The following is a 14,566-nucleotide window of genomic DNA, read 5'->3' as shown; positions in this document are numbered from 1 at the left end:
CTGTCCTTTATCTCATCCTTGGTCTTTAGGAGTAAATGGATCCCCAGCCTCCCCAGATTCACCAATAACCTTACAGCGGGAGGAAGCCTGAGGACCTGGAGGCTCAAATCCAGAGCTAACTTCCTGTGATGGTGCCAAACACTCTGGATCCTTGTGCTGTACATCACAGATATTTAAATACCCGTGTGTATGTTTGCCCACGTTTCACTTGGGCGTCACTGTAAGCAGTAATTCTGCGAATAAATGTAACTTCATGCATGGGGAGCTCAGATAAGACCCCATCCATTATGAAGCAAAGCAACAAAAAAAATTAAAATATGTGAGATAATGGGCTTCAATTATGAGGATGTTTCCTTTGTGTGCTGAATCGCACTCCTCTATTATTGTTTCAGAGGAAACAACAACAATGAAAATAATAACCACATATTTCACATCTCTGCTTGAGATCAGAAGTTTTTCTTTTTTTCCTTCTAACAACACAAAAGACCGGAGGAAAACAAAATGTAAATTCCTAATATCAATGTTTCATCAGTCACGACTTGAGCCGGATGCATAAGAATTTATAATAAACCAAATGTGTTTCAGATCACAGCCTCTTTCTTCCCAAAAGAAAGGGGAAAGATTTCTTTGGGAACATGAAAAAAGTCGAGCCTGTGAAGATAAAACAGACAATGCAAACATGATTTTGTGAAATTTCTTCATTTCTTCCTAGATAACTTTGATGTCAACGGCATCTCGGAGAATAATGACAAATGGTTTAACTCTGTAGAACGACAGAAAACAAATAAAGTCAAACCGTTTCCGTATTTTAATGTGATCATTAAAGTGAAGGCAGGGTAAAAGCGTAAAACAGGGCTGTGAAGCTCTCATACGAACCAGTTTGTGTAATGCAAAACAATGCTTTTGATTAAGTACATCTGCACTCGCTGCTAATGGAGCTTCACCTCAGGAGTCCAGTCCAGAATTAACTCAATTTAAAGAAAAGAAAAAAACCAGTGCCTGATTGTGCTGCAGTTTTAGCAGATGGCACGAAGGAAACACTGAGCACAATGAGGCGACCACAGAAAGTCTGCCTGCTACAAACTTCATTTAATCTGCGAAAGCCTTGAAAGGCGATACGAGCGACGTGTTTATCTGCGAAGCGCCACAAATGGAAAAAATAAAGGACTGATTCTGATGTGTTTAGCATATGCAAGGCTAATTTATTAAACAGCCACTTATGCGGCTCCCTCGTGGCTTTGATGATGTTTGCTTCCTGACCACAGAGAAGAAACCGAGGCGGGAAGTTTTATTTTCACATTAAACATGTATGAAGGCGATTGTTGCTCCACTGAAGAGACGCTAACAAAAAAAGAATAATGTTGGAAGTAAACACTGAATATTTAAAGAACTCATATTTTGATTGTGCTAAAATATCATCGGTGGCAAAGAGCTGAGCTCCTAACTGTACTTGATGTTGTCTCCTATTCCCTTTTTATTCTGCTTGTCTAAAAATGCCTCCCAAAAGGATTCCCAAAATCAGTCAAATCAAGAATTCATCTTTCATCTTTTAGTTTTTCATATAAACTTCACTCAGAAACTGAATCGGAGCATTTTGCTGCGGATCTGAAAGATGTGAAGAATCGAAGCTGAACTACTGAAGCCTCGGGAACAGTCAACGCCAAAATCAGGTTGAAGCATCTCTCCTCTGGCCTGTAGCGTCAGTTATTCATCAAGATGATTTTTGTTTGAGCTGCGCAGTATTGAAGATATCTGCCTTCTCTCAAATATACACTTATAGAAATAGATGGCACTCACAGCACCAAAATACACCAATGTCCCTTTACAGCTCCTTCAAATACATCCACTCTGTGCTGTGAGCAGCTTCATACAGGAACTATTTTCTTTCTATAAAACTACATCCGCTGACCATGACTGTACAAAAATATGCACAACAAAAGGCTCGTCCTTGAGATAGCTCAACAGGATGTAAATATTAGAGGTATCCCCGTGTTGTGGGCCGTAATGACAGTCAGCCGCATGCTTGGATGTAGTTCAGCAGGAGAAAAGAAGTTCTACATGAAACGGCTCGTGACAACGTCTGTGGATTTTTCCCAGAGTAACTGGTTTATGATTTCACGCGGAGTTCTTCGAATTGAATTTTCGCTGCAGTGAGCTCTGCAAGGCAAAGGCCATCTAGGTCCATTACATTAAAGAGAAGGCACACGTCTCTAAAGCTGACTTCACTGTGAGAACTTGCACAGTAACAGTCTGGATGTATAAAAAGCACTGCAAGTCAAAGGAAACAGATTTTCCTAAAAATAAACCTAAAATTTTGCACAAAACTTGCAACAAACTTACATCAGGAAGGTTTCGCTGTAAAGGCAGCAATTAGTTACATTTACAGTACAACAGCACATCAGTCATAAATTAGAGTAAATTTTAAAATCTATGAGGGGAATTGTGTCTGCTTCATTTTCACCTTTTCCATGAGCTGCTTTCAAAGTGAAAGAGAAAGATTAAAAGTGTCGTCAGTCGACACTTTCATTGTTGCCACATTTTGAGTCTCTATTTAAGTAATTTAACTTGAAAAACTGCCTCTTCTGGGTTTTCACATATCACAGGTTTCGTTAGGAGGTTCTTACAGTCTGTGTCACGCTGCCCGTTTTAACTTCTCAGCAATTACAACATTTCACGCCCTCAGTGACGGCTCATTTTAAAACAGCTGTAAGTGGGGGGGTCACACAAGCATCCTTTTAAAGGCACTTCTAACTGTCTGGCGAGCCACATGAAAGCGAAAAACAGGTGCAAGCCAAGGTGCCGTTATCAGAGCAGCACGACGCCGAACAGCAGTGAGTGATGTGGTGGAGATGGCACACATTTAAGAGAAGCCATGAAGGCGTAAACAGACGTTTAAATATCAAAAGAGAGAATGCGACACTTCCATCTTTACTGGGGAATAAAACTGCAAACAAACTCCATTTAAGACACCCGAAAGATCAGCAGAGAGAAAGAACAAACCTTTTATTTTTAAGACTGTTAAACAAAAACCCTGAATTTCACACGAGGTCATATTGTTAATCTGTATATTACTAATATTGTATTATTGCAGCAGCGTGAAAAAACCTCAGGTCATTCAGAAACTCATTTTATTGTGATATGTTGTTGAACATTAAAACGGACAAAAATACTCAAACTACTAAAATCAGTTTGCGTACATTAAGATGCTTGGATTTCTTTTTTAACTCAATCCACTGAATTGAAAATGAAGTTTTAAATCAGTGCACAGATTTTTTTTAATATATATATATACACAAATATATTTTTCCCTCAACTATCTGCTGGATTTCTGACAATTAGCAAAGCAGCAGGAGAGGCTGTGTCAGCGTCCAAGCACCAGTGAAACTGACAAAATCCAGGTTAAATGAACTGCAAGCAATCAATGTTACAGTCCACGTCAACCTTTATCAACATTAGCATGTAATATATATATATATTTCTGTATTTTTTTTTATTTTTATCACCCCGTTTTTGATGTTATTGCTCAAAAAATGAAATTTTCCACATATTCTCCCAGTTTAAGCTCGCTCAGAGAACTGCAGTGCTCCCATTGTGGTACAATAAAAGGAAAAAGGAAAAAAAAAACACATACAACACCAGCACAGACTTTTCATTACAACACTATCATATCTCATCTGAACAGAGATGGAGCTATTATAAAGACTGTAAGAGTGGAGCAGATTTGAGTGGGAAAAAGAGGCCGTTTCCACTCCAGATGAGCCAGAACATGTAGAAATTTGGAATTAAATACAAAGCAAGGTGCTTGAGAAAGATTTTGGCGTTCCACACTTTGATTTCATACTCACACGCAGCACCGAAGTGAGGATTTGTGCTGTTCAGAGACAGTTCAGTCAGGTCCAGCCCTTTTCACTCAGGGCTGAAGCACCTATTTTGAGTTCAGTAGTGTGAAGAGTCTCTTGAAGGTGGAAGCAGAGCTGAAGAGACGACCCTAAAAATCATCTGTGACATCAAAACTCATCCCACCAGTCAGAGGCGACAAGATCATTTTTATGAGTCTGTTTTTTCCTGTTACATCAGCGGATTATACGACATGACATTTGACTGGTAATGAGTCCTGCCTTCAGCAGCAGCCACACTGCCAGCCTGCACTCAGTCACAAACACATCCCAGAAACCAGCAGCTGCTGCTGCCTCTGCTGCTGCAGAAGTGCCTTCAAACATTTGATTAGCATCCCAGGAGCACTTCTCATCAGCAGCATCAACACAAGCCTGCTGACACATTTCTTGGCATTTCACATCGAATGATTACAGATCTACTCCTACACAGCAGCTACCACTCAAGAAAGCCGCGCTCAAATCTCTAATGAAGTCTGATTACCAAGCAAAATTTTTTTAATGGCTTTGAAATTGTGAAGGTGGCAGCGGAACAAAATTTAGGAGCTTTTTATAGAGTCCAGCAATGGCCTGAATTATCCTGAATGCAGTTCGCTCCCTGGACAGCCACAGCCACGGTGGGGATGTGCTCAAACATTGTGTTTTCGTGCTCTGATTGCACCTCTCCAGGCAGTCAAAGCCATAATGAAATCCAAGCTGACACATTTCATTAGAGTTTTGCCTCCTTCTCCAAAAGCCTAAGCTCTGAGGCTGAGTGGGCTCAAGGTTCGTGGAGTAACTCTGTTACTGTTGGGTCACAAATGCTCAAACTTTGTAAAATCAGGATGTAAAAAATATCAAAAGAAATTCTTTTCTTGAATTACCAGCCGTGTTTGAGGGGAGAGAAAAGCGCCGCATGCTCGTGCAGAGCGGCTCAGCGGTCATTAGATGAAGTCGCAGCCTGTCTTCAAAGGAAAAGATCTTAATTTCCACTTTATGACTGAAGGAAAAGAAGCGTTTAAGGAGGGGAAAAGTGTCAGCTTTAAAGTTCAAAGTGAGACTTTTGATTTTATTTAATCATCATGAATTTGGCTTCCCTCCCGTCAGCGACAGCCGCAGTGGAAGTCAGCGTTGGGGTCCATCAGGAGTTTCTTGCGGTCGACGTGCAGACAGTCTATGTGGTACCAGGCGTCGCACACGTCACACTGGATCCACTGCACCGTGTCCTGCTGGGGCAGCCGGCAACGCGGCGCTGCGCACGGCTCCACCGTGCCAACCATCACGTCGTCCTCTTCGTCATCGTCTTCGTCCTCGTCCGAGGAGGAAGAGGAGGAGCCGGAGGAGGAGGAGGCCGAGGAGGTAGAGGATGAAGACGAGGAGGATGGAGAGGGCAGGGAAGGCCGTGGGGGCAGGGGGTGTTTCCTGGGGCGGCCGCGTCGCTTACTTCAAGGAAGGAAAACATAAACGAGAAGGAAATGAGAAGGATTGAAGGTGACATCACAAAAAAAAAAAAGGAGGAACAAATATGTATTTTTTTTAAACTGTTGCCACTCCATGCTCAAGTTACAGCTGCAAGGTAGGCCAGAGATGTCCATAAATTACTAAACTAACATCATGTTGTAGTTGATCTGACTTTGAAGCAGCGATTGGCACCAAAACCTCACCAGAAAAGAGTTTAACAAAGTCAGAACCGAGGGAAAGAAAGGGTTTTCTGACTGGTTGTCCTTTACAAACAACAGGTTTGGGCATCTGGTCTGAATCCTGAGCTTGTGCCTCACAGAGGAGCTTCAGGCCTTGTTTAATATGAAGCTCCAACATTGTATAGTTTGTATATATGACAGAAAATCATATAGGGCTGTGCTTTGTAGAGATTTTTTAGAAAAACCTTCCAAACTCACCCTGTTGGATGATGAAATCGGTTGAACTGCACGCTAACTCTCTCGTCTGCGCGGATCCTCACCGACGGCGAGGCCAGGTTGTAGTTCTCCCCTCCCACCACCAACGGGGAGAATACGGGGGAGCTGTTAGCCCTCCGCCTCCCTCTCGCTGCGGTCGGGGAGCAATGGGCAGGCTTCTGCTGGCGGAAGGCCGCGATGTTTCCGTGCACCACCGTCTTGACTCGGTTCACCTTCTCCACCTCTTGTTTGCTTGTGAAGGATGCCTGGAAGAGGTGCTCGTTGAGTCTGCTGTTTGTCATGGCTCCGTGGAAGCTGCCGATGGTCCGGATACCGACGGGGAAGGGCTTGGCCTCCAGCGGCCTGCGGATGTCGCTGTGAGTTTTGGGCTGCAGCTGAGGAGGAGGCGGCGAGCTGAAACCTTCAGATTCAGACTTGTAGAGCCTCCGCCTCTTCTTACCACGCGCTCTCTGTCCATCCTCCACAACTCCTGCCAAAACTAAGATCAACGGAAAGAGAGCAAGGCAATGTAAGTGGAGACAGAAGCTAACCACAACACTAATTTGTTCTTTTCCCTCCTGTTTTTTTTTGCAAGTAAAATCCTTGAAAAGAAACCAAAAAAACAATTTCATGGTAAAAATCTGCAGCTTCATGTCAAAAAGCTCCAGAAAGTGAGCAGTGTCATTCTGCAGCACGCCGCTGTGCTTTACCTCCTCGACTTCTGGGCTCGTCTGAGCTGTCGTCCTCCAGCAGCACCGTGTGAGCCGACTTCCTCCTGCTCCTGGAGGTCTGCGGGAGGGCTTTCGTCTGAGGCAGTGAAGCTGCAGAGGAGAATGATGGAGGAGTGGAGGGCAGGAGCAGGGAGGAAAAGCCCACAGCAAGAGGAGGCGAGGTCGAGGTGCCGGGGTCAGAGACTGTTCCCTCGTGGCTGTGGCTCCTCTTGAAGGTCCAGGCGCTGCCCTTCATCTTGCTCAGGCTGCCGATGGAGTTGAGGATGACCGTGGCTCTGTTGATGGACAGCTTCGAAAGGTCCAGGTTGGCAGCTACCTTGCGGTCCAAGCTGGTCCTAATCCTGTTCTGCAAGTCGGACGAGAAGGTTCCCGCCTAGGAAACCAGATATAAATATTTCATTTAAACCTTCACGAAGCGTAGGCCAAATGTCAATATCCAGAGGTGCGAGTCTAATTTGTCTGGCTGATGTATTTCTTTCCAGAAAAGTCATGGCACCTTTGAGATAATAAATCTATTTCTGCCTCTTGCTGCAAATCAACCTCATGCATCAGCACTTTTTTAATTGAAGTAGAAAAGTACGATTGCACATGATTTAATCTTCAAATTTCATTTAGTGAGAGTATGCCTCCATGTCTTCATAGATAAAATGCTTTGGGGGGGTTTTGTGGGCTTGTTGTTGTTTACCAGACATTGTGGTACATTTTTATTGGCATTCTGAATACAAATAGTGGCCAGCATCACCTAATGAACGATGGCTGCACACACTTTGACGCACGAGTGGGATGAAAATTACAGGGTAACGTCGACATCAACATTTTCATTACTGTCAACATATTACAGGGAAAAAAGAAGGTGGAAAAAGGCATGTTAGTCCTTTTCATTAGTTTCTGTATCGACTCACCTGTCTGTGGCACTCAGACCAAAGATAACAATTTAAAAACCACTGACAAATGTAGGGGTTCATCTTTGTAAGAAAGTCCCATCTTAAGCAGACGGTCACTGTAATTTCTAACAAATTCCTCAAACAGAAGCACATAAAGTGCATTTGTTGAAAGACATTTGGTTTCCTAGTGAGTATTTAGAGCAGCAGGGCTGTGAGGGACCAAATCAAAAACCTATAATAACAGTCTCTGACAAGCATCTAAAATTAATGTCCTTATCGCAACTGAGGAATATTCGTTTTCTTCCCCCCCGTACAGCCGCTACATTAATGCTGCTCCTTTGGTAGCCTACATCATGGGTCACGTGATCTTTTGCCTTGGGGGACGTTAGCCTGCAAGCAAAGAAGGCTGCTGGTGGTACAGAATGTGATTCTTACATGCATTAAGAAAACAAGAGACTCAGATGTAACTTTTAGGAATATTTACTGTATTTTTAGCATAAAGGAGAATCAGAGCAAACACACAAGCTTACAGATCCATGGGCACCATGATTCTGAGGCCATGCTTCTACCATCAATGATTTTTTTATGCTTCAAACTATTCATTCAGAAATAATCTAACATTTGCAGACATTAGCAAACATAGTACAGAGGCTGGAAAAAGACTTTGAGCCCACTACCCGAATCTATCTGCCCATTTTCTTAAAAGCTTTTCCAGTTCAGGGTTGCAGAGGAGCTGGAGCCCGTCTGTCACATGGTAACAGGACGGCACACGACTACATACACCTACAGTCAGTTTAGAACCACCAGTTAATCTAACGCTGGAGTGAATTGTTAACAGTGGCTCTGTAGGCGAGAAATTTACAAATGTGCCCAACAAAACAATTTAACTTTTTAAGAAAGGTTTAAAACGACTGAAATAGACACAAAATATCTGTAAACACACTGTTTAACCTCGTCTGTTGAACTTTGCTCCAGTTGATATTTTCCGTACTTTTAGTAAGTTTGTCCCTCCTGTATAATCAATGTAGACTGCTAAAAATAATATTGAGGAATGTCTGAACTGTGTAATGTTGACATACGGACATTAGCAGTGTCACATGGGGCATTTACTCATGCAGCAGACAGAATATGTCCAGATTTATCCTTTAACCCCAAACTTGGTGAGAAACACAAACCTTCGATATCTTTATTTTTTAAGAAAAGTCTCACTATCACTCTGGCTTCATACTGAATGTAAATAGTTGATTCCAAACCACGGACTTACCTTTGGAAGCGTGATTGCATCGAAGTCCAGCGGGCGAACTTTAACCTTCTGGAAGAGGAAGTAGAACTCCGGGTTCCCTGGATCAGTCTGGCCTCCGAAGATCAGCGTGTCGCCGTCTGAGAGTTCCCACTGTATGCCCGGCTGGAGGCGGACTTCATTGACCCACGTGCCTAGAAACACAAGACCAAGAAGATTTGAAGAAATGTTAAACTACACACTGCTGGGCACAGATCTGCCCTCAAAATAAAACGTTTTAAAGGTTTCTAGGAGGTCACACTGGCATGTAAAGTAGTGGGAAACTCACTGAAGACACAAACGAGCAACAGTTTTACAACTGAAGGCCGACGTTACCGGAGGCCAGATATTCACAGAGCTTTTTAATATATGAATCTGACAGGGGCAAAAAAAAAGAATAAATCATGCAAGCAGAGCCCTGAAATAAAGTCGTTCGGTGACTGTGTGTTTACAGCTTCCAGAATTTAGGAGAAATGTAAAACAGTCTGCGAAATGGACCCAGAACTGAGGAGCTGGAAGGCTACAAGGCAATCAAACGGCCATGACAGCACAGCACAAAATGAGAAATGCGGGGCGAATACTAAAATGTAACTTTAATAGCAAAAATGAAAAATGTGGGAAACAGACTGTGAAATTACTTGAAAAATTAGGCAGTAAGGGTGCAGTTTAGATTCTGAACCTGTCGGACAGCGACTGAATGAAGACCCAACGTTCACTCTTAATCTCCCCCTTCCTCACTCCGTGCATCTTCCTGTCCACTTCAGACTGCACTGAAGACTCTCAGTAACCCGAGGTTCAGACTCCAACTTGTGTTCTGAATTACTTCTGAATTTTACGGTTTGGTTCTTCTGTTTGTACACTTGCTTTTATTTGTTCTCCTGAAATTTACTGGTCCATTTCACACTCTCAGCTGTGAACGACCCGTTGAGACCGAATGAAATGGACCTCCTCGGTGCGAATACTTTTCAAAGCCGGCATGTGCACGCGTGTCATGTTATTTTCTTCATTCACAGCAGAATGCACCTGGCAGCAGGTATTGTTAAGTTTCAAACCAAATGTCTTAAACTCCTGTTTTTTTGGTGCCCCTTTTGCACAATTTTGTATCCATCAGGCTGTCCTATTATTTCTAACTGAGGCTGAAGCTGATGGCTCTTTTCTTTCCTGCAGGCTCTGAATGGGCTTTTTGGGGTTCTGCAGCAAACACAGTCAGTCCCTTTGCAGTGAAAGATGATGCTTCTGCATTAAGGTATCTGACAAAAATCTATGCATCTATCTGTTCGTGTCAGCTCCGACTGTTTGGATACGCAATAGTTATAGCTTTTATTTTACCGGGCTAAAAGAATCAACCAAGATTTTATAAAACTTTTTTTTTCTTTTTATTTGTATGACCAACAGCTCTAATCAAACCAAATGTGATTTGTAAGTAGAAAAAGAGGTGGAACGGAGACATGTTTGGCATGTTTGCTTGTAAACTGACATCACTGATTAATCCATTTATGAAACGCCTGACATTTAATTTATTTTCCGTCTGAAAACTGAACAATTAATCAAATATTTTCTGTCAGGTCTATTCTTAAGCGTAACATTTCTTTTATACGGTGAGCCTGCGGCCCGTTCAGCTGCACAGAGCAGCCGCATGCATTTTTGCATTGGTGACACCAGTCGGCATCATCTGATAACGCCGCCACAGATATTCATAGACTCTGACATTTTAATAACAAAGGTAATCTTTTGATCAGAGATATCCCGTTAATAATACAGAATCACGTGTTCCGACCTCACTGGATGGTGTGAAATGTATACACACATTCAGTGGCCACTTTATTAGGTACACCTCGTTAATGCCAATAATTGCCTTCTTTGTGGTACAAATTCAACAAGGTGCTGGAAACATGCTCAGCAACAACACTGAGGTAAGCTGTGGTGTTTAATGAAGGCTCGGTGGGTACTAAGGAGCCCAAAGTGTACCGAGAAAATATCCCTTACACCGTTACATCTCCACCAGCAGCCTCAACGACTGATACGAGCCAGGATAGAGTCATCCTTTCCCTTTCTAGTCTCTTCTGTTGTGCAGTTCTGAAGATACAGCCCATGGGATCTGTATCCTCAGTTTCCTGTTTATAGTGGCCTCCCAAGTGGTGTGGTCTTCTGCTGCTGCGGCCCATCTGCTTCAAGGCCTGATTTGTTATGCATTCAGAGATGCTCTTCTGCATACACTGCTTGTAACAAACGGTTATTTAAGCTACCGTTTCCTTTGTATGAAGCAGTCTGGCGTCCTCTGATGTCCAACATCATCAAAGTCACTTAAATCACCTTTCACCCGAAGCTCAGCTTGAACTTCAGCAGATCAACTTGATCACATGTACGTGACTAAATAAATTGCTGCCATGTGATTGGCTCATTAGATATTTGAGTTGACAAATTTATCATATTTATCACTACCCAGTGTAAGGTTTATACCACAGTATTGGTAATTACCAAAATCACTATGTTTCTGTACTGGTCAGTTCAGCAGTACTCTTTAATCAAAATCATCATTTCAATGCTAAAACATCATTGTTGTTACTGTTATCCATGAATTTTCAAATATACTGCTTTACAAAAAAGTAACATGCATCATTATTTTTTTAGTTAAGATGTCAAATTCCAAATTATTTAATTGCATTCCTGAACAGATACATTTGTTTCAGTGGTTGAATTTTATGCTTGTTTGATTTCTGACTTCTCAGAGAGATTCAGTGTTTTGGCTCAAATTTTGCTACAAAAACATGACTTTAGTTAGAAATTTCTCTCTCCTATTCAAAAATAGTAAAATGTCTAAAATGTCGAGAATACGCCGAACAGGAAAGAAGCTGTATTAAACCACTTTGTGATGCAGGCTGGCCTTTGAAACAAATGGGGTAAAAAGTATTCTTGCAGTGTGGTCAAGTATGCCTCGGAGTTGATTGCCGGGAGCCGTACTTACAAAAATGCGTCAAGGAAGAAGAAAACGAAAGCTGGCTGAAGAGAATGTCAGGCTAAAAGTCAGTGCTAGAAGGAAGAAGACCAGACAGAAGGATGCTCATTTACCTCTGACCTTTACAGGTAATTGCTTCTAGATCATATTTATAGATCTCCAGATAGACCTGAGCAGACAACTGAACAAACGATGCTTAAAGAGAGCAGCTGCTAAGAAGAAATCCAGCATCCAGAAACTCCTCCAAACGCTGGACTGCTCTGAGGTTCTGAAAGAAAGCACTCTGGATGAAAGAGTCCAAGCCTGAGCTCTTTAATCAACACCTATAACAGGTGTTGAAACATACACTCACAGGTCAGGTGTCTTACACCGCGCTCCACCACACTGAGTGAACACCTGTCTGAAAAACAGAGTTCATCTCTCTGACGGCGCACCTCAAAGCTGATACACGTTACGCTTTGTTTAAGGTGCAAAGAGGAACTTTCCCCTAAATTAAATGTGCATATTTTATCTTCTGCTGGTTTGCTGTAGAGATGCTGCTTTCTCTTGAATTTAACTGAACCAGATGGCAAGTTGTCTTGCGGTACCAAAAGTGGAGCCAAGTCTCTTTCCAGAATGCACAGTTACCCCAAAATAAATAAATACATCTACAAATCGTGAGCTTGTTTTAAATCATTTCATATAAGGACAATTTGCTTTCTAAAAACTACAACAACAAACCATGGCGCCAACATTACAGCACAGCTGAGGGGCAACCCCGTCAGTGTTTACATCCTGTCACGCTGTCATTAGCACGAGCCCCTCGTCACGGCTAAATGCACATTTACTTCCTTCAGAATGATGCGCTAGCAGGTGTAACCGAGTAGTAAACAGTTCCTACACGAAACTGCTCACAACAAGGTTTGTGGATGTTTTTGAGGAACCAGGTCAGGATTTGTGTAAGAAGACACGGCTGCTGATTTGTTTTTTTATCTAATTTTTTGGTGTTTTGAAACCAAACAGTGGGATTGCCATTTAGATCAGTTACAGCACAGAAATAAGCAGCATCTCTAAAACAGATGGAATTACAGCACTGCAGACCGGAGGAGAAATACATGCATTCAAATTTATAATTACAAATAAAACGTGTACACAATCCATTTGAAGCTAACGTCATGTCTCGTGCTCACACTTGCATGGATGGTAAAATCAGGGTCAAAGATCAGGAACAACTGAGCACAGTTTAATTACTTCCTTATCACCAACACACTTTAATTTGAGTTTGATTGTTTGTTTGTTTTTAAACAAATCAAACAGGAAGGAGAAAACGCTTCTCGGTGGGCTGAAACAATTCTGTAACTGTAACGGTTCAGATAAAATAAAAGTTCTGGGGGCAGAGATAAGAGAAGTTTTTGAAGTTGAGGTTTCAGAGATGCTCTTTGTTCGTGATGCACGTGTATCCGTGCGAGTCTTTACCTGCACGCCTACAGCTGTGTTTAGGAGCGTAATGGCTCACTTCATTTTGATAATTCAGTCGGTAAATAAGAAGAAGAATGTTTTCACTGCTCGAGTGCACAACAGAACTTTAGGGGAGGGTTAATTAGGATTTCTTTTTCAGTTTAGTTTCAGTTCAGATTTCAGACTGAAGGTTTGATTTTTATATTTCCAGAGAAGATGCGACACATTTTGAAGGCTGCTGAGAGTCCTGCAGACGTGCTGAAGCCTCGTCTGCTGGCCACATTGATAACTTTGAATAAATTGACAAAGTTTCAAACTAAAGGACATTTTTTCCTGTATTCCTAGAATTTTTTGAGGCCTGTTTTTATGTCAGTTCACTGAAATGTGTTTTCACACTCATTTTAACCTGACTTTAATAAAATACTTCTTCCGTTCTCAGTAGAAGTGGTGTTATTCCTGTAAGCGGGTGTGTTTTTACTTCATTCTCTTCCACAATGACTGAGGGAGGGTGTGACAGTGTGAGAATCTCAGGTTGACTGTGATGGTGTGTGTGTGATTCAGCCCTCGTGTCTCACCATGGCTGCTCCTGTCCTTAATGTGGACCCTCCATCCTTCCTCCTCTTGAGCTTCGTCTCCTTCGACCGTCTCCCTCTCGGCTTCGAGCTCAGCGTGGATGCGGGACACCGACGGCGAGTCCAGTGTGACGTCGCACAGCTCCGCCGCTCGACCCAGACGGAACACCGAGTGGTTCTGCGCCGGCCTGAAGGTGTACAGGTCCCGCGCAGATTCGCCTGCCGACGACCCGATCCGAAGCAGCTGGAAGCACGGCTGCACTCCAGCCAGCATGGCTGAAGCCTGCGATTGTCTGCCACCACGAAACCCCCCCCAACCTGCCCCACCCAGAGGCCACCCCTGATCTGTGACGGGCCCTGAGTTAGAGCAAGTTACGATCCATTTTTGAACAAACCTGTGCTAGTGAAGAAGAGCTAAAATGAAGCCATTTGTGTTCGACCCAAGAGCACTGACAGCTAACAGCAATCTATACTTGACGATAAAATATTCCTGACATGCACCAGAAAGCAGCGAGTGTGAAGGTTACAGACAGGTGCAGCCGCTTTGAGCAACAGGTGTTTGCATTAGTATGGAAAGCTGATGTCTTCTTGTGTCCTCCTGTGCATACATGAATAAGTAATGAGGATATAGAGTAGCATATAAGCCGGTGAAGTGTGGAAATGAGCTCCCGCACTCTGTTATGAGCCCCAGTTTAAACAGACTAAATGCCCCGTGGAGTGGAGGCTAGAAGACGGTGGGCCCGAGAATAAAGAGCCGCTGTGATGTGGACCGAGCCCACGCTAATGTGCCGCAAATATTAAACCCCGGAAAAGTAAACCTGGTGGTAACAGGTGTGACTTTTAGCTTGAAAACTAATATTTTTCAGGTTTGAGCAGCTGTCACCAGAGGCCTGATCTCTGTGCGTGTGCGTTTGGAGGAGATTAAAATCCCAGGCTCGCT

General features: G+C 42.9%; 1 protein-coding gene across 1 annotated transcript; it reads right to left on the bottom strand.

Moving 5' to 3' along the window:
* Nucleotides 1–4,975: 4,975 nt before the first annotated feature.
* Nucleotides 4,976–13,906, bottom strand: tcf19l (transcription factor 19 (SC1), like). The gene is made up of 5 exons (XM_065471628.1): nucleotides 13,630–13,906; nucleotides 8,647–8,816; nucleotides 6,478–6,871; nucleotides 5,771–6,266; nucleotides 4,976–5,315 (listed from the first exon to the last, which is right to left on the bottom strand). The coding sequence occupies exons 1-5, from the start codon at nucleotides 13,898–13,900 to the stop codon at nucleotides 4,976–4,978; spliced, it is 1,671 nt and encodes a 556-aa protein (XP_065327700.1). The 5' UTR covers nucleotides 13,901–13,906.
* Between the last annotated feature and the right edge of the window lie 660 nt (nucleotides 13,907–14,566).

The sequence above is a fragment of the Pelmatolapia mariae genome, linkage group LG22 (assembly GCF_036321145.2).
Source record: "Pelmatolapia mariae isolate MD_Pm_ZW linkage group LG22, Pm_UMD_F_2, whole genome shotgun sequence".
Classification (NCBI taxonomy): domain Eukaryota; kingdom Metazoa; phylum Chordata; class Actinopteri; order Cichliformes; family Cichlidae; genus Pelmatolapia; species Pelmatolapia mariae.
Note: the sequence above shows the minus strand (reverse complement) of the source record. Positions and strands in the feature narration are given on the sequence as shown.